This window comes from Trichosurus vulpecula, chromosome 1, assembly GCF_011100635.1.
Source record: "Trichosurus vulpecula isolate mTriVul1 chromosome 1, mTriVul1.pri, whole genome shotgun sequence".
Lineage (NCBI taxonomy): Eukaryota > Metazoa > Chordata > Mammalia > Diprotodontia > Phalangeridae > Trichosurus > Trichosurus vulpecula.
The window spans coordinates 407,035,334-407,056,538 of record NC_050573.1 but is presented as its reverse complement, the minus strand read 5'-3'; the positions used below and the strand labels follow the sequence as shown (position 1 = coordinate 407,056,538).

At 39.0% G+C, this 21,205-nt stretch overlaps 1 protein-coding gene across 1 annotated transcript in view; it reads left to right on the top strand.

Annotated features, from left to right (window-relative positions):
• Positions 1–20,522, top strand: part of PLCXD3 (phosphatidylinositol specific phospholipase C X domain containing 3) — a 213,248-nt gene extending 192,726 nt beyond the window's left edge. Inside the window, exon 3 of the mRNA XM_036736655.1 lies at positions 20,366–20,522. Within this exon, the coding sequence (XP_036592550.1) occupies positions 20,366–20,522 (157 nt within the window). The remainder of the gene's footprint in view (positions 1–20,365) is intronic.
• Positions 20,523–21,205: the final 683 nt, after the last annotated feature.

The following is a 21,205-nucleotide window of genomic DNA, read 5'->3' as shown; positions in this document are numbered from 1 at the left end:
ATACTCCAGATGAGAGTTGGTAGATACCAATGAGAGCATTGCTAATGAAACTGATGAAAAAATCAAGCAGGAGAAACCAGAACCCAATAGTCAATAGTAGTGTGCTTCCAGGTATTTTAAAATATAAATTTACCTGTAGTTTTAGCATACACTATTTTTTTCAATCTTTTAACATTTTTATTTAAAGTTTTGAGTTCCAAATTCAATCCCTCCCTCTATCTCCTCCCCACTCCTTGAGATGGTAAGCAACCAGATATGTTATACATGTGCGATTATGTAAAACATGTCCGTATTAGTCATTTTGTACAAGAAGACTTGAATAAAAGAAAAAAATGAAAGCAAGTGAAAAATAACGTAGCTATCTGTATTCAAACAATATCAATTCTTTCTCTGGAAGCAGATGAAGTAGATGCTTCATCATTAGCCTTTGAGATTGTCTTAGATCATTGTACTGCTGAGAATAGCTAAGTCACTCATAGTTCTTCATCAAACAATATTGCTCTTACTGTGTACAATGTTCTCCTGGTTTTGTTTACTTCGCTGTGCTTCAGTTCATGTAAGTCTTTCTGAGTTTTTCTGTAATCATCCTGCTTGTCAATTCTTATAGCACAACAATATTCCATTACAATCATATGCCACAGCTTGTTTAGCCATTCCCCAGTTGATGGGCATCCCTTTGATTTCCAGTCCTTAGCCACTAGACAAGATCAGCCAAAAAGTCTAATTTATAAGATGCAGCAGTGAAGGACCTTTAAAATTCAAATTTGGTTTTATTTGAAAGCAAAATGCTGCTTTGACCTCATGATTTAGGGCAGGGGAATTGAGACAGTGTGGGATTAAAGTTATTTTACAATCTTCAAGTAGTTGGTGAAACTAATTTACTTTGCCGCCTACACAGTGTATTCGATTTTTCAATATATTATCTATTTAATTAAGTCATTTCGAAATATCATAGTACCCATTTCCAGGGGCACAGTGTGCAGCCATGTATGAAATTCAGTCATAGACAAAAACATTGAGACAAGGCAGACAGTGGTGATTGCTGGTAGCCTCATTTCCTGAATGAAATTGTGCCACCCAGTTATCTTACAGAGGTCCTGCTGGGAGAGCACAGGAGACTATTCTCCACACAAGAAAAGTACAATTTGCTCAGATGCAGGCGTGACTAACTGTACCTCTTGCAAGATTTTGGTTAAGAAGATGAGATGTCTGCTTTCTACATTTAGATTATAAAATCTATGAGGTCAGGGACCACATCAAGTATCTTTGTAATTCCTTTAGCACAGTAAATAAGTTCTTAATGAATGAATATAGAGTCATAGATTTAGAACTGGAAGGAAGTTTCTAGTCCAACTTCCCTCATTTTTATTGATGAAGAAGTAAGATACCGAGAGGTTGTATTTTTCCCAGGGCTGCACATCAAAGAGTTGGAGCTAAATCTTTCTAACTCCAAGCCCAGTGTTGTATGCAACATACCATGTTGCAAATGAACTTGTGAATGAATTCATCTATAGAGACCCTTCTGCTCATTGGTTTTCCCCAACACCTCATCATTTCTTCATCAGGTGTTGTAGACTAGTCAGTCACTGTTGTAGCTACATTTTTTGAGGGTGTATTGGATAAAGAGGCATGAACAAAATTGTATGCCAAATATAAATAACACAGCCCCAACACATTCCAGAGGGATTTTTAAATCTGTAGGGTCCTTGACGAGTCAGTATCTCTGTTCTTCTTCTCTGACAACAATATCCTTACTTTTCATCTCTCCTCCCTTCCCCCATCTGTGAAATCTGTTCTAGGCCTTTATGAAGCCCTTCATGTCTTCAACTCCACCCTTTCCAATAAGGCATTAGCCTCTTTGTGGTTACATTGAACTCTACCTCTTCCCTCACCCCCAACTCTCTTCCCTGAGCTCCATTACTTTACTCATTATTTCACTGATGACCATGACGGTGCCTTAAATGGTATCCCCTGTTTGAGCTCCCTGACCACTTAGCCTTTCATAACAATTTCTCATTCTGGATCATCCCCACAATCCCTCTACTCTTGCTCCCTGGAAGTTCTTTGTTGTTATTCAGTCATCTTTAGTTCTGTCTGACTCTTTGTGACCCCATTTGGAATTTTCTTGACAACGATGTGGTAATGGTCTACCATTTCCTTCTCCAGCTCATTTTACAGATGAATAAATTGAGGCAACAGGGTTAAGTGACTTGCCCAGAGTCACAGCTAGTAAGCGAGGCCAGATTTGAACTCATAAAGATGAATATTCCTAATTCTAGGCCCAGCACTCTATCCACTGTGCCACTTGCTGCCCCACTGTAGACTTGACCAATGGCAGATCTGTGCTGGTCTCCCTCAGTCTTGCCCTCAGCATTGCTTAGTAATCTCAGTGGTCCCTCATGATGTCCTGGTTCATTCTCTAAGATGATCAGAGCAGACAGATGGCTTTACCTCTATCTAGAAAAAGGAATTCCTAACCTTTTAAAACATCACCTAATCTTTCAGCAGTCTGGTGCAGCCTATGAACTCATTCTCACAACAATGTATGTTTTTTTTTTAAAAATCATAATGGAAGGAAATGCTCAATTTCAGTTACAGGTAACTGACAATAAAGATGTAGCTTTTTTCTCATACTAGTTCATGGACCCCCTGAAGTCTATCCATGGAAAACCTTGGAGGTAGCCAGAACCCAAGTGAAGATCCTCTGATTGAGAATCATAGAAACAAAAACTTTTAAAGCAGAGAGAGACTTTAGAAACACAATAGTTCAACCCCCTTGTTGTTAGGCTAATCACAATAATAGTTTATATTTATATAGAGGTATATCATTTACAAAACACTTATTCTCCCCCCCCAAAAAAATCTACGGTATAAGTAGTGAAAGTATTATTATTATAATTTTTACAGTCCGTAATAGCTAGCATTTGTAGTACTATATCTATCTATTGTATTGTATTTATGTATTATTGCTTTAAGGTTTGCAAAATGTTTTACATATGTTGTCTTCTTTGATCCTTACAACAACACTTTGAGGTAGATGCCCTTATTTTTCCCCCATTTTACAGGTAAGGAAACTGAGGATCCTCTGGGTTAAGTGACTTGCATTCTATGATTAGAAATGAAGAATGTCAATAACATCCTCCTTGGTAGTAATGAATGGCCATATATACAAGCAGGCACATATACTTTCCTACCCAACTTCTTAATGTTAAATCTTAGTGTCAGAACTACTGAATGAAGAGGTCCCATCACCGCTGACACAGGTATACCCTGGAAAAAGCTCCAAAAGATGTTGTCAAGAATATAACTGTAATTGTTATTACTGGTAAGCCACTTCTCAGTCTTGTCTGACTCTTATGACCCTATTTTGGGGAGTTTTCTTGGAAGAGATGCTAGAGTGGCTTGCCATTTCCTTTTCTGGTTCATTTTACAGATGAGGAAACTGAGGCAAACAAAGTTAAGTGACTTGCCCAGAGTCACACAGCTAATAAGTGTCTGAGGCCAGATTTGAGCTCATAAAGATGAATCTTTCCGGTTCCAGACCCAGTCCTCTAACCATTGCGCTGCCTAGCTGCCGTGACTGTAAGTAATGTTGTAAGAACTACTTAGCTTGGTGGTATGACTTTTCCCAGGGCAGAAGCATGAGATTTTTTCTTAGAGGCACAAAAAGCACAAAGAAACACAAGTGTAGAAACACTAGAAGGCCACCTAGGGAAGCAGATTTCCCCAGAAGGGCGTTATGGATCTAACACTATTGGCCTTATTTGGCAGTCTGGCAAAATCTACATATTCCTTCTTGGAATAATGTTTTTTAAAATGCATAAAATAAAATATACCAGATAACAAAGGAAATAATCATACTGAAATGTATTTATCAAAATTTTTATTAAAAGTTCACAGATCGGGGCAGCTAGGCGGCACAGCAAGTACAGCACTGGCCTTGGAGTCAGGAGTACCTGAGTTCAAATTCGGCCTCAGACACTTGTAGCTGTGTGACTTTGGGCAAGTCACTTAACCCCAATTGCCCTGCCTTCCCCCCTGCAAAAAACAAAACAAACAAAAAAATGTTCACAGATCCCAATGAAGAACCCTTGGGTTTTAGCTCAACTTCCCTGTCTCCCCTGAAAAGAGATAACAATACAATGAAAGGAAGGGCTTGTTAGAGAATGAGAACATTAAATTGCTGTGTATGAAGTGAAAGTGATACATATAAAAGCATTTGGCCGCTGATGATGCTGTAGGCACTGTGGAGTAGGAAAAAAACATTCATTAACTGTGAATTAGGAGGCCTGAGTTCAAGTTGTGACCCTACCATATTTTGTCGCATGATGTTGGCCAAGTCACTTCACCTCTGTGAGCCTCAATCTTCTCATCTGTAAAGTGAAAGGATGAGACTGGATTGTTTTGAAGGTGCTTTCTGGATCTGACAATCCATGATCTAAAAGACATCCCTGATGAAGGTGGTAATGATGTGGTTTTCTGTGGAGTTTGGCTAGGTTTTATGAGATTCCTGTATGTTATTCATAGCCTAAATTTATGCAGAGGGAAAATCTCAGCAGAAGGTTGAGATAAGACTATGCTGTCATTGTTTATAAATAAAGGAACCAAAGTTTGGCATCTCAGCATAATGTATAAGGAGCAGTTTTGCTAGCATCCATTCTGGAGATGAAGAATGTGGAAAAGTTGTGACCATTTAAAAAAAAAACTACACAGAGAAGCTATCTTCAATGTTTATGTGCCTCAGGGCGACATTTTAGAAGTGAAAAAGCAACAACACCACAACAAAGAAAATCAGTAGAGTCCACGATTGTCTGAGGCAGCTGGAGTGGATAGAGTGCCAAACCTTCCTGAGTTCAAATCTGTCTTCAGACACTTACCAGGTTGTGACCCTGGACAAGTCACTTAAACCTGTTTGCTTCAGCTTCTTCATCTGTAAAATGAGCTGGAGAAAGATATGGCAAACTACTCCAGTATCTCTGCCAAGAAAACCCCAAATGGGGTCATGAAGAGTCAGACACAACTGAAATAACTAAACAACAACCACGATTGTCCAGGCATTACAACTCCCTGAATTTTTGTGCTAAAAATGGACTATTCTGTCACATGCTGACAACCAAAATAGCTGGACCCCTTTTTTCTTCCTAGGTAGTTATGCTTCCACCAGATTGGTTTACTGCTGGAGGTGATTGGCAGGAAAAGTGGAAGCTGTTACCTAATGGGAGTGAGACAAAGGGGCCTTTGTAAAAAAGAACTGATGAGTCTAAATAACCAAATACTCAAATGGCTCTGTGATCTCATCAATTTGGAAGTTCCCTCCAGCAATGCAGATGATAACTCATCCATTCCTGACTATCCTATGTGACTCTTGTCTATGTCCTTCCAAAAGTTTGTTGGGTCCATCCAACACACTGGAACCTTTTTTACCTTCTCCCAAATCTCAAGGGTACCAGTGAGCTACTTTGCTTATGTGCCTGTCATCCCTCAATTTTACCACATGACCATCCATCTTCTCCTTCTACCGTATCATCCAGTTCCTTGATGATAACCCTTAGCCTTGTTCTTTGGAATTCTTCACGGATTACGTGTTTCAGTCTGATCATACCTACCACACACCTCCATTTCCCTCTTTCCCAACCCTTTTCCCCCCTGAGACAATTTGCCTAGGGTCACACAGCTAGTAGATATCTGAGGCTGGATTTAAAATCAGGTCCTCCTGACTCCAGCGTTGGTTGCTCTATCCACTGCACCAAACAGTGGTCTCTATTTTTTTAGCTTCCTTTTAAAAAAATAATTTAATTTTTTTGAGGCAATCAGGGTCAAGTAACTTGCCCAGGGTCACACAGCTAGTAAGTGTCTGAGACCAGATTTTGAACACAGATCCTCTTGACCTCAGGGCCAGTGTTCTATCCACTGGGCCACCTAGCTGCCACTGATTTTTAATTCTTCAGAGACAGTGGTGTTCCATGTCTTGCTGCCATGTAACAACACCAGTGAAAAGCTAGTGTTGAAAATATTGGCTTTGGCTTCCCAATTTCTAAATGTCACACACACACACACACACACACACACACACACACACTTGACTCTGTTCCTGTAATTTTATTGGCATAGGGAGCTTTCAGTGAGGAACTTCCTCTACCAATAATGCAGGTCAGAAATAAATATATAAACAGATAAACAGATGAATGAATAAATGAATATATATGTATATATACACACTCGCACATATGGCATATACATATGAGTGTGAAGCTATTCCTGTGATTTTCTTGGTGTAGGGAACTTTCAATGAGGAACTTTCTCTACCAATTCAGGTCAAAACCCATTCTGCAGCCTCTGGCCTTAGTGAGTCGTTTGGGGTCATTGGGAAATTAAGCAACTTGCCAAGGGATGTGCCAAAGTTGGGCCTTGAACCCATGTTTTCCTGACTTTGAGACTAAGTCTCTCTCTGTTAGGCCAGGCTGACTCCTCCCACCATTAAACACTTAACCTTAATCTTGCATTTCCTGAGACTGCTTTCTTCAACTTACTCAGGACCCATGGTAGGGTACCCACTGATTTCATTATTTTAAGCATGTAAAAGGGTGCTTTTTAGGCACCTTGGTGGCTCAGTGAATAAAGTACTGGGCCTAGAGTCAGGAAGACTGGAGTTCAAATCTGGCCTCAGATATTTACTAGCTTTATGACCCTGGGCAAGTCACTTAACCTCTGTTTACCTTAATTCACTAGAGGAGGAAAAGGCAAACCACTGTAGTATCTTTGCCAAGAAAACTCCCCATAGACAATATGGTCCAAAAGATCACAAAGAGTAGGACACACCTGAACAACAAGAGATATACCTCTGCTTTATAGCCGTCATAGAGTTATAGAAAACCTTAAAGAAGGCCTCCACCTTGGTGGTTAAATGGAGGACGGAGAGGAGCAGGGAGACATGTGTGGCAGGCAGACCCATCAGCCAGCTATTATAATATTCCAAGCATGAGATGATGTTGATACATGACAGCCTTTCTTCCTTTCCCCACCATGCATGTTGGCCTACTGTTTCTGGGCTCCAAATGCCATAGTGCCCTGGAAGGTGACACCAAGGGAAGAATCGCTCTCCATTACAGAATTCGAGTCACTAGAGTCAAAATTCCTACCTCTTCTCTAGGGTATTCATTGTATTGTTGCTCATTGAAAGTCTAAAAGACTTTCAGAACCCCTTCAGGCCATATATTAATTGTTATCACTGCTGAATATTTTAAAATATTTTAAATACCCTACACTTGTACAGTATTTTGTACTGAAAGAGAATATAGTATGGGTTTCATAGCCATTTAAATCTTGTTATGGCCCCCAAATAGGCAGATAGGTGGTGCAGCTGAAAGAGCACCAGGCCTGGAGTCAGGAGGACCTGAGTTCAAATGTGGCCTCAGACACTTATTAACTGTGTGACCCTGGGCAAGTAACTTAAACCCTGTTTACCTCAGTTTCCTCACCTGTAAAATGAACAGGAGAAGGAAATGGCAAACTACTCCAATATCTCTGCCAAGAAAACCCCAAATGGGGTTCCGAAAAATCAGACAAAACTGAAATGACTGAACAAGAAATGTCAACGAAAGTTTCCTTTGTTCAGAATGTACAATACTGCTGGCCTTTCCTCCTTAAAGAGGCAGCAGAAGGGAAAAGATCCTTCCCCACAGGGTGCATCCCATTAGAATGATGCTGCTGCTTCAGTTCTGTCACCCTGGCAGGACTTCTGACTCAGACAGAAACATTCACTCAGCACCAACATAGAGCCCAAGGACATGATGGCTTCAGTGAAATCTTAGTGCCATTTGTTTTGTAACATGCATTGTCCTCACTTTAATTGAAAATGGATTTTTTAATGTTTTTTATATTTCTTTTTCTTCAGCATCAGCAGACAGTGTCCTTGTTAAAATCATCTGGTAAATGGATGATCTTTTTTTTTCACTATTTCACATACTTTGGGAGGGAAAGGGAGAGCTAGCCACTTCCCTAAGACAATCTTCTATAAATTCAACTACCATTTGGTCCATGAGAGGAACTGTGGAATATTTAAGCAGAAGATCATTTAATTTTACACTTTTATTTTATGTATGAGGAAATGAATGGAAACCCCAAATGGGTAAGTGACATATCCAAGGTCATATATTTAGGGACAGAATACAGCTGAGACTCTGTGTCTTCTGACTTTTAATTCAGTGACTTTTCTATTTGGGTTAGTTCCTGGCAGAATTCAGGATTTTTAATGTGACTATGGGTCAGGTGCACCCTTAGGGTGTGACTAATAATACCTTCACTGCAGTATTGAAAATGGATCTTCAATCTAGAACAACTGCTACTCCTATAGGCCTCTTCAAAGTGTTCTCCAAAAGACTTTGAGAACCCCTTAAGGACATCTGTTACCTATTATCACAGCTGAATATTTTAAACACCCTGCATTTGTATAGTATTTTGTACTTTTCTACATGCCTTTATTGGTATGATTTTTCATATTCACTATACGACTGTTTCTCATCTTTTGTGGTAGTTATGTTCTATAAAATTGCTGCAAACATTGAATTAGTGAATTGTTCCTGGGGGAAATACAAGGTGAGCTTCCTGTGAGCCTCTGGTCCTAACATTTACTTTAGCACTTTGAGGAGCAGCCTCATGCACAGAACCCAGAGTTACATCTCCCTTGTTCTGGATACACTGTACTGTTAATTCATTAACATTGAACTCTTGGCCAGCAGTGCCATGGCTCATGCCTGAACAAAGTTTAACTACCACATGTGTTTGCTCTATAGCATATGGGGTTATTTTTACACAGCAAAAACACCAACGAAAAAGCACAGGAATGAGAAAAGTGCGGCATTTAATAAACCACGAAATGAACACTTGTTTACTCTATGAGAGCTGAAACAAGAAGGCAGAGAATCAATGGCCTTGTTTACCCTAAGCTGAGGATGTGTGCAATTTTTCTATGCTCTCTGCATGTCTGCAAATAACCGTGAAAGATCCACAAGTATTGATTTGGGGGTTACAAATAAATTTAAGTGAATTTACAGATATGGAATCTGCAAACAATGAGGATCAACTATATAACTACCAAGAAAGCCAGATAGGGAAAAGCACTATTATTCCCATTTCATAGGTAGGGAAACTGAGGCCATGTAATGAATTTAAAATACATAATTCTGAGGGAATTTTACCCAAAGTCACAAAGCAAGCAAATGGTGAGATTGGGATCAGAGCCCTGAACTCCTATTTCTCCAGTATTCTTTCTACTCTTACCACGGATTAGGCATATGCACATGACCATGTCACCCCCACCCCAGAAGTTTTATTGACTCCCTCTCATCTTGAGGATAAAATACAAATTCCTCTCTTTGGCATTTAAAGCTTGTCGTAATATGGCTCTAACCTCTCTCAAAGCTGTTTAGATATTGCTTCTACTCACAAACTTCAAGTTCTGCCTACTTGCTGGTCTTTATGCGCAGTATTCCATCCCCACCTGCATGCCTTTGTACAAGCTGGTCCCAATGTCTGGAATGCTCCACCTTTACTCCTCCACCTCTTGTGACCTCCAGCTTCCTATCAGGCTCAGCTTAAATGACACCTCCTCCGAGAGCCCTTTCCTCTTGTTATTAGTAATGTCTGTCCTCTTGTATGTGATTGCTTTGTTTTATATACATACACACATATGCATATATATATACATACATATACAGGTACACACACATAGACATGTACACACATACATATATATATATGTGTGTGTGTGTGTATATATATATATGTATATCAATACACATATATCCATATCCATATATAAGGAAACAGGCTTAAGCTACTTGCCCAGGGTCACATTAGCTAGTAAGTGTCTGAAGCTGAATTTGAACTCATGAAGATGAGTCTTCCCCCCACCCCCTTCCTCCCTCCTCCCTCTCTTTTCTTCTCTCTCCCTCCATCTCTCCTACTCTCTGTCTAGGTCTCTATTTCTCTCCCTCCTTCCTCTCTCTTTGTCTCTGCCTCTCTCTGTGTTTATCTGTCTCTCTCCTTCCCCCCTCATATACATCATGCACACACACACACACACACACACACACACACACACACACACACACGCACAATATTTACTTATCTGTGAGCATATTGGTTCCCCCACCCCAGTAATATGTAAGCTCCTTGAAAGCAAGAACTGTTTTATTCTAGCCTGATGTCCGGCACTTAGCAAGCACTCCCTGAATTTAATTGAATAGAGACTATCAGAAGTCAATAGAAGATGGAATTTCTCCATTCTCAGCTGGAAGGAGGGAAAACAGGTATTAGATGATCTATTTGGTGTCTGTAATTACTTCCTATGTTTTACCCAAATAGTTACATTAGTTTGTTCCTCCAGGTAACAAGAATTCTAAATCTTGGGAGATGTATGGTCTTATCTTTTGGGAGCAACCAAGTCTAAAATCTTCAGAATTGGTCATTAAGATTTGATTTTACATTTATTCCGAAAAACTAAATTTTCCCAGACCCATTACTTGAAAAAAAAAGAAAATCAGCAAAATGTAAAATCATTTCTTGCATTAGGCATCAATCAGGACTTATTTAGTGCTATTGAACCCTGCTGTTCTCTGGATGAGAAGAGACTTTGGCCTAATTAGTGGCATCCTTTCTGTGGAAATCCTGGATATGGTGATGTTTTCATTACCTACACAGATTCTGAAAATTATAGCCTATTTGGAGCCTGTAGAAGCAGCTGTCTCACCGCAACATTTGTACTGTTTGCAAATCCTAGACAAGCTTTTCTTTCCATTTTCTTCTTACTTTTTAAAGAGACTATCAGGCCATGTTTAAATGAAAAAAAAAACAGATCTGGGAGATTCAATTGTTGAGGGAAAAGAAGGCTAGTGATCTGTATCTGAATTGTGCAGATTGACAAAGACTCTTAGGAAGGGGCTGGAAATAAAAAAGCTTGAGCATAGTATTCTTGCCCCCTAAGAAGAGTTTTGTAAAAATTAATAGAATGAGATGGAAATTCCATCTCATTCTCTAAGAGGAACACTATAGGGAAAATCAAATGCATTTAAATGTAAGTGACCCTGAGGAACAACCCTCTACTCATCCACATCTGTTTAGAGCTGCTCGAGACAATGGTGGGGGAAGTATTTTACTCAGCTCAACCTGCAACATGATTTTCCAAAGGAGGGGAAATATACTTTCTTGAATGTGAACTTGACACCAATACCTAGGCTAATAAGTAATCCAGAGAGGGCCTTAGAATTGTATACTTGTTCTTAATCTTAATCTCTTCCACCAAAGTCCTTCTTCATTCATAGCCAAGCAAAATCTCTGATAATTCCTACAAAAACTGAAAAGGTTTTGAGTATAGGCCCAGCAATGAACCTTGTGTGTCATCTAAGGACCAGGCTAGCTAAATTTGGGGAGATGTTTCCAGGAGGCTAAGCCATCAGACAATGGGTGTTTTTAACCATGGTAATTCGCAGATACCACAGATGAGGTAGTGAGTGGGTAGAATCTGTGTTAATGGAGGGAACACCCACCAATGAAAGCCCAGCTCCTTGAGGTGTTATTAGCCTGTACTTAGGGAATTTGTTATGACTCATATATTAAAACCAATCCATTTAAAAATGTGCTGACCCATCTGAAAATTGACAGATGGGATTTGGCGAAGTGTAATGAATAGCTTGATTTCAGACTTAAAAAAAAAAACTTCAAAAATATTGAGTTCAACAACAGCAAGAGGGCTACCCCCAAATCACAGGATCATGGATTTAGAGCTTTGTTATTATTCTGTCATTTCGGTCATGTCCTACTCTTTGTGACCCCATTTGGGGTTTTCTTGGCAGAGATAGCGAAGTGGTTTGTCATTTCCTTCTCCAGCTCATTTTACAGATGAGGAACCAAGGCAAACAGAGTTAAGTGACTTGCCTAGGGTCACACAGCTAGTCAGTGTCTGAGGCCAGATTTGATCTCAGGAAGATGAGTCTTCCTGACTCCAGGCTTGGTGTTCTATCCACTGCGCCACCTAGCTGCTTGGATTTAGAACTAGACGGGACCTTAGAGATGATCAAGTCCCATAGTTCGAAAGTGAGGGGTCCTGAGACCCTTTTAGGAGGTCCACAAAGTTAAGACTAGTTTCATAATAATTCTAGGATGTTTTAATACCTAATATAGTAAATAGCAATAGGTATAACCTGCACAAACAAAAACTCTTTGGGGATTCTTCAGTATTTTTTAAGAGTATAAAGGAGTCCTTAAAACAAAAAGTTTGAAAAGCATTGTCTGGTCTAAATCCCACATTTTACAAATGAGAAGCTTGCTAGACAGAGGTAGTAAAGAACAAAACCCGAATCTTTTGAATCTGAATCCAGTGCTCTATCAATTATACCACACCGTTACAAATGATACAGTCCTGCAAATTTTCCTACCAGATAGAATCTCCAGCAAAGCAAGAAATGGAAAGGTCGAGGAAGATTATGGAGAAATGTTCTCAAATCCAAAGCACAAATAGGAGTTTGGTGAGTGATGATTGCAGGCCAGAGTTCACAGTGGAATGTTATAATCCCGGCAGACCTCACACTCACCATCAGGGCAAGAAGAATGTCTTACATGCAGTGGGCACTTAATAAGTTTTGCCAAAGAGAACTGGATTAAATAAACACAATAAATTGATTAAATGAGGCATAATGCCCCACTCTACTCAAAATATACATAGATTAACCTCTCCTTCAGAATCGTTGCAACTTGGACAAAGGATGTTTCTCCATTTACAACTGAATCTATGGTTATGATAGTTAAAACCTTTAAAAATATCAACCAAACTGGGGGTTTTGGACCAACTTAACTAGTTCATTAAATTGATTGATTTTGAGGACTCGGTTTATCCTCATGCTGATAAAGCCAGTCTTGCATATAACATAGAGGCTAATGCCACACCACAACCACAGGACTGAAAGAACTGGTAGAACTGAAAACACATTTGGGCAAGAAGACAACGTCAGATTCTTTTTTGTGTCTTTTAAAAATTAATTTATTTTATTCTGGGCTTACCAGGCACCAAATAAAATGGAAACTTCCATATACATAGTAAATAGGGAAAAAAGTATTGCACCTGAAACTGAAGATTTCGATTATGTGTAGCTTGCTTTTCTTTTTAAGTAAAATAAATTCATTCTCTAGCTTTCAAAGCTGTCCTGCTTGTCTGTGCTACTCTCTGGCCTTTCTTTTGTTCCCTGGAAAAAATATGTGGGTGTGGGTGTATATGTATATGTACATATATTTACATATATATATAATGTACGTATACATATGTGTATATGTATACAGGTATACACATACATTTACTTATGTACTATTAAATATCCCTCTTTTCTTTCTTTTCTTTTTTTTGCTGTCTTATCCCTGTCACCTCTTTCCCTCCTTCCTACCCACTCACCTACCCCACTGAAAAAACAAAACCAAAGCTCTTATAATAAATATGTATAGCTAAGCAAGACAAATTCCCACAGTGGCCATGTCTGAAAATGCACCTCTTATTTGGCATCTTGAGTTCATCAACTTTCTCAAGAAGTGGGTACATGCTCAAATAGAACCTTGATGTGACCATTCCCTCCAATAACTATAGATCATAGCCACTCCTCATGCCTGTCCATTCTATGCAACTCTGCTCTACATCCTATCATAATTCATTACCTAATAGATAGAGGGTCTTCCTCACCTGTTCTTGACATCAAAAGGGTACCAGTGGAACCCAAAGACTGTCCACTTGCCATCTTTTGCTTTTGCCACCTGACAAATCTAATATATTTTTCATCTGAGAATTTCTTTGATAGTTCTTTACTCTGCTTTTCCTTTGTATCTTCTTGTTCATAATGTGTTATAGCCTGTTCACTTCCAACATGAGCTTCTATTGGCTTTTGAGTCATATTCAACTAAGTTCTTGAGTTACCTACTACACTACTCCATGTCTTCTAACCATACAACAGCACTAGTAGAGAATCAGTACTTGAAAGCTGGAGGAACACAATAATGCTTTTCAATGGTGGTATTCCATTATTATATGAGCTCTCAGAGAGACTGACACGCCCCCTCCCCAGCTGAACAGGGACCACTCTGTACATGGTTATGAAGAGAGTACTACTATGCAACCTCCCAAGGAAATTGATTAATACCTCTCTATTATGTCTCGGGGTGTGTTCAAGCTCTGAGACCCCACTTAGGAACTTGGTCCCTTGAGATAGATTAAAAATTGGATGAAGGCATATGGAACATTAGAAAATAATACACTGAATCCAGCAAGGAACCTCTCAAATGTAAAACTAAGCTCTCTCTGAGGAAGGAGGAATTTCAGGCAATGCAACCCAAGGGATTGTATCTTCACAGAATCATTAGCGCAGATCAAAACAGTTTCCAGGAAAAGGAGAAAAGTGTTTGTTATTTACCAAGGTTTGGGGAGGGGAGGAGTGGTTATACTGAAATTTGAGTAGGACTAAATGGAATTAAAATACTCATCTTTTAATGGAGATAATGAAAGAAATCAAGAATTAAAGCTTGATTGGCTTCCATGCAATGAAAATGGTCAGGGGAGGTTCTATTTTCCTAAGCACAGAAGCTTCAGCATACTATTTACTTGTTAAATACAAGCAAATACAGGGACTTGCATATCAGTTCCAAATAATTATAGTGGCTTAGGAGTATCTGTATCATCTAAACATATTTGGTAAATATTCATACCTTGCATCATTCTATGAGTAACGGGGATCTGACTTGGCTTTCTCATGTGTTTTTGTTTGAAATCGAATTGAAGGGAGGAGTCTATACCTAAAGAGATTGAAGAATAGCAAGAACTGGCCACGTACCACAAAGTACCATCACTTTACGTTTGTATAATACTATCTGAACATAGTTTAAAAAATATTTTTGGCACCATCACTCATTCTTTCTTCTTTACCTCTAGTCTCAGCAAAGAGGAATCATTCCATTTCCTAAAGCTATTCTTTGTAACTACATCCTTGATTATGTGCTATTTTGCTTATTCCCCTTCCCATTTTTTCTTTTTTTAATAGTATTTTCCCCAATTACTTGTCAAGAAAATTATAGCATTCATTTTTACAAGATTATGAGTTCCAAATTTTTCTCCCTTTCTCCCTCCCTTCCCTCCCCTTTTCTGATAATGGTAGGCAGTAGTGTATACATGTGCTATCATGTAAACATATTTCCATATTAGTCATAACTGTGAAAGAAGAAAAAGATCAAAAGGGGAATAACACACCAGAAAGAATAAAGGAAGTGAAAAAAATTATGTTCTTTATCAGTTTACCAGTTCTTTATCTGGATGTGGATAACATTTTCCTTTGTGAGTCTTTTGTACTTGTCTTGAATCATTGTGTTGCTGAATCATTCATAGTTGAGCATCACACAATTTCACTGTGTATCAGTTTGTACAAATCTTTCTAGATTTTTCTGAAATCTGCCTGTTCATAATTTCTCATTGCACACTAGTATTCCATTCCATTCATATACCACAACTTGCTCCGTCATTACCCCATTTGATGGGCACCCCCTCAGTTTCCAATATTTTGCCACAACAAAAAGGGCTGCTATAAATATTTTTGCACATGTAGGTCCTTTTCACTTTTTTATGATCTCTTTGGGATACGTACCTAGAAGTGGTATTGCTGGATCAAGGGATATGCATACTTTTATAGCTCTTTGGGCATAGTTTCAAGTTGCTTCCTGAAATGACTGTATCAGTTTATAACTCCACCAATAGTATACCGGTGTCCCAATTTTCCCGCATCCCCTCCAACATTTATCATTTTCCTTTATTATGACATTAGCCAATCTGACAGGTATGAGGTGGTACCTCAGAGTTGATTTAATTTGCATTTCTCTAATCAAAAGTGATTTAGAGCACTTCTTCATATGCCTATAGATAGCTTTGATTTCTTCATCTGAAAACTGCCTGTTCATATCCTTTGACCACTTAACAATTGGAGAATGGTTTTTATTCTTATAAATTTGACTCAGTTCTCTATATAATTGAGAAATAAGGCTTTTTTCAGAGACACTTGTCAAAGGCACTTGTAAAGGTTTTTCCCCAGTTTTCTGTTTTCCTTCTAATCTTGGTTGTATTGGTTTTGTTTGTGAAAAAGATTTTTAATTTAACATTATCAAAATTATCTATTTTACATTTTGTAATGCTCTCTATCTCTTGTTTGGTCATGAATTCTTCCCTTCCCTGTAGCTTTGACTGGTAGACTATTCCTTGCTCTTCTAATTTGCTTATAGTATCACCCTTTATGTCTAAATCATGCACCTATTTTGACCTTATCTTGGAACATTGTATGAGATGTTGATTTATATCTAGTTTGTGCCCTATTGTTTTCCAGTTTTCTCAGCAGTTTTTGTAAAATAGTGAACTCATGTCTCAAAAGCTGAGGACTTTGGGCTTATCAAACATTAGGTTACTATGTCCATGGAATACTTTGTCTTGTGTACCTATTGTTCCACTCTGCTATCCTCTTCCATTTTATGGGTGAGTTTGTCCCATTTGCATTAACAGTTATGATTACTACCTATGTATTTCCCTCCATCCTATTCTTCCCCCAGTTTGTCCTATCTCTTCTTTTACCCTTTTCCTCCTCACCAGTGTTTTGCTTCTGTCTAACACCTCCCCTGATCTGCCCTCCATTCTGTCAGTCCTCAGCACTGCCTTCCCTCTCCCCTAACCCCCTCTTCTCTTACTTCTCTGTCAGGCAAGATAGATTACTATGTTGAATTGATTATGTATATTATTCCCTCTTTCAGCCAATGCTTATGAGAGTAAAGTACAAGTGATGCGCATCTCCCACCCTCCCATCTTCCCCTCCACTGTAATAGGTCTTTCTCACCTCTTCATGTGAAATAATTTACCTCATCCTACCTCTCCCTTCCTTCTGCACCCATTGTATTTCTATTTCTCATACCTTGGTTTTTTATGTCATTCCCTCAAATTCACATTATACCCATACCCTTTATCTATGTATGTTCCTTCTAGTGGTACTATTAATGATACAATTTTAAAGAATTACAAGTATCATCTTCCCATAAAGGAATGCAAATAATTTAGCTCTATTGAATCCCTTGTGTTTTCTCTTCCCTTTTTACATGTTTACACTTTTCTTGGGTCTTAATATTGGAGGTCAAATTTTTGGTTTAGTTCATCTTCTCCGTATGAAAGTTTGAAATCCTTCTATTTCATGGAATGAGCATTTTTTTCACTTAATGTATTATGATTAATTTTGCCAGGTAAGTGATTCTTGGTTGTAGTCCTAGCTCCTTTGCATTCCAGAATATCATGTCCCATGACCTCTGATCCTTTAATGTTGCAGTGCCAAGTCCTTTGTAATCCCGATTGTGTCTCCCCAATATTTGAATTGTTTCTTTCTGGCCACTTGTAGTATTTTTCCTTGACCTGATAGTTCTGAAATTTGACTGTAATATTCCTTGGAGTTTGTATTTTGGGATCTCTTTCCTGAGGCGATCAGTGTATTCTTTCAATGCCTATTTTATCCCCCGGTTCCAGGACATCGGGGAAGCTTTCCTAATTTCTTGAAACATGCTGTCCAAATCCTCCTTTTGATTATGGCTTTCAGATAGTCCAGCGATTCTGATATTGTCTTTCCTGGATCTATTTTCCAGGTCAGTTGTTTTATTCCATGAGGTATTTTACATTTTTTTCATTTTTTCATTCTTTTGATTTGTTTGGTTGATTCTTGATGTCTCATAGAGTCATTAGCTTCCACTTACCCAGTTCTAACACTTAAGGTGTTTTCCTCAATTAGCTTTTGTACTTTTTTTTCATTTGTCCAATTGTACTCTTTAAAGAGTTGTTTTCTTCAGCGAATTTTTGTATCTCCTTTTCCATTTGGCCAATTTTACTTTTTTAAGCAGTTTCCTCATACATAAATCAAAGGGATTCTACTACACACAACACATATACTGAGAAGCCCTTCCAATGTAGCAGGAATATTTTTGACCTTCCCACTGGCCAGCCAGCTAAAGTCATGTCAAGGCTTGGCTGCTCCAGGGAGTGTGCAGAGGAAAGGGATAGGGATGGGGGTGAGGATAGAAGCTAATGCCCTTTAGAACACAAAGGGAGAGGATTTCTGCAATTAGACAGAGGCTATGGGATGAGCTCATCAACAATGTAAGCAACCTGGTGTGATCTGGGGTAAAGTTGAGCTTTTGAAGCAGACCAATGGAATATAGATAAAACAAAGACTCGCTGAAATGGGTTAATCCAAGGATGAAAAGTAAGAACAAGGAAAGGAGATTCTGTCTCTGGAAAGCCTTTTAACAGTTTACTGGGGACTTCACAGAGCTACTATCAAATACTATCTCTTGCTTTTGTATATACTATATACGAAATGGCAGCATTAAGCTGGTCTCTGGAAAGGATATTGGCATAAACTGGCCTACTGAGAGAAATCCTTGTGGATTTCTGCAGACATGAAGAATTCGGCTGGCCCTCCCTTCCTGCTGTGTGGTTTTAGAGAAAGGGGCATTTGTTAGACCCTACAGAGCCAGAAAAAGAACCCAGCAATCCTTCCTTAGTGACTCTTTTTGGAAGAGGTTTCCATGGACTCTGGCACAAAGCAAGAGGATCACCAGAGATGCTCTTATATACTTGCTCTAAGGAACTTTCTTTGGGAGGTTGGATACCTGGTACTAGCTCCCCCTTTCCTATGACAATCCCTCCACCTGTTGCTGTTCAGATCACAGCCTAAGTCTATTCATTTCCCCTCAAAGGAAAAAGTATCTTAGGAGGACTACTGCCAGTCATTGTACAACCAGGTATTGGAAATGTGTAAATGACTGGCCCCAAACTACCAAGGAGTAAACCAAGAAGGTTTACTTAGCTTGTAAGGATACAGTTGTCAAACAAAGGGATTGGATATATAGAGATAATAATGATTTTGGTTCCCATGTGTAGAATGTTGATCTCTTCTCGTCTTCCTTCCACACAAATTGTGGCTTGTGCAGCTTGCTCAAGGTAGAAGACTCACCAAGTCTACGATAATCCAATGGGTCTTAGATTTAGATCTGGATAGGGGTCATAGATTTTATCAAATCCAACTTGCACTTTGCAGAAGAATAAACTGAGGCACAGAGAGGTTAAGAGACCTGTCTAGAGTCATATACAACTAGTAAGTTTCTGAATCAGGATTTGAGCTCAGGTCTTCCTGATTCCTGTGAAATTGAAAAATGATACCCTACTTTATTTTGTCTTATTTATTAATTGAGAATTATATCTAATCACTGGAATCAATTCTTATGGATCAAAGTCCATTGTATAAGCCTTAATAATAGAATTTGTAAGAGTTTAACTTCCCTACTCTTCTGGATTACAGCCTGGACTCAAATCTGCCTCAACCCGGAATGCAGGAAGGGGGAAAGGGAGGATGTCACCCTGGTCATAAGATGTTTTACCTAGCACTGAACCACTGTGGTGTAGGGAAGTGCCTTATATGAGACTTTCCAGAGGATGTTGTTCATCTCTGTGTTTTCCCCATTGTCATGGGTCCTGGAGATCCTCTCTTGTGAGTCAAGCTAAATGTAAGCCCACCCTTTACCTCTGCTGTAGACCAATTACAGTCTTAGTTTAATTTTTATCACAGAACTTTTTGGCACCTCATATAACCTATTATATTTTCACTGTATTAAAAAGGCTACTCTAGCTGCCCAAGGTATCCCTGGCTATGGTGGATCCTTCAATTCCCTTTTATTAACAATTGTAAGCATTGCTAATAAATTGACCATACTTGGAACTTTGTGCCTCAGTTTCTCCTTATTGCAGATTTTGTCACAACACTCCAATACCAGCATTCTATCCATTATGCCACCTAGTTGTCTTCATAGTCCTCCAGGCTAGGTGTTTTTATGTCATCGTGGGACTTTTAGGCATTAAGTTACCACTGGAAACCTTTCTGCTATACTTGGAACAGAGAAACAATTGTTATCTAGCTGCCTATGTGGCAGGAGTCACTGGTCAGCAGCATCCCCTAATTCCAAAACGGCTTTTAATTCTATATGCTCCAAAGTTTCGGGAATTTAGTTTCATCTGCTCCCCATGGCCTGTCTCTTCCCTTGTGAAATGTATAGACTTGGCCACAGCCTACCACCAAAGGGACATTGGCTTAATGATTTCCTTCTCTACTTCTTTCACTTCATGTAGCCATGATTGAGCTGCATGTACACAGAAACCCACTTTGTTGGCCGTGAATACAGACTGGGAATTGGAGTGCTATGAAATATGTCCTCCCTCTCTCTCTGTTCTTCATCTCTATGTAACTTCTTTTTCTTGTTTCCTCATTAGAGCTCTCCCAGCCATGATGCATTGGGTCCGGACTCAGAAACCTGGAGAAAGCGGCATCAACATTGTCACTGCTGATTTTGTAGAACTTGGGGATTTTATCAGCACGGTCATCAAACTCAACTACGTCCTTGAGGAAGGAGAAGCAGACACCACTTGATAGTGCTGTTTGAAATGGCCATGCGTAAAATAGAGAAGACCAATTGTATTAGGCATATTATCTTAGAACATATTGATCTTCCTATGCCACTGAATCTTGGAAGTGTTTAGGGCTTAGGGTGGGTGGGAAAAGGGGGGAAAACATTTTTTTTCAGTGACTCTCATCATGATCTGCACCTCTATAAATATTTCATGTTCCCATTTGAAAAACCAAGTCTATTCTTGTATCTAGTGTTAGGGTTAGAAAAGACCTGTTCAATGTTTATCACAATTAATCGCTGTGGCTTATATTTATGAGTGTCTGTTTAATTGCATTTTCTACTTTCAAGATTAAGATTCATGCTTCACCCACAATGCCTCACCCATCTATCAAAGGCAGCATAGGGCATGCCACAATCGTAAACCTGACATGAGATTGATTCAGGTAGATGTAACTTATTCGCTTTTGGAGACTTAATAAAATGTGAAAGGCCTGCCCAATTTTGTAGTTAGATGGCTGGTCAGTCACAGCCCCCCAGTTTTGACCCAATAGAAAATATGCATTAAAATATTTCCAGCATTAGTAAACCCAGACACCATAATTATTGATGTGTGTGTGTGTGTGTGTGTGTGTGTGTGTGTGTGTAAGGAACAGGATATGCAGTATTTCTATTTAAGGCAGCTATAAATATAGAGTCAGAACTT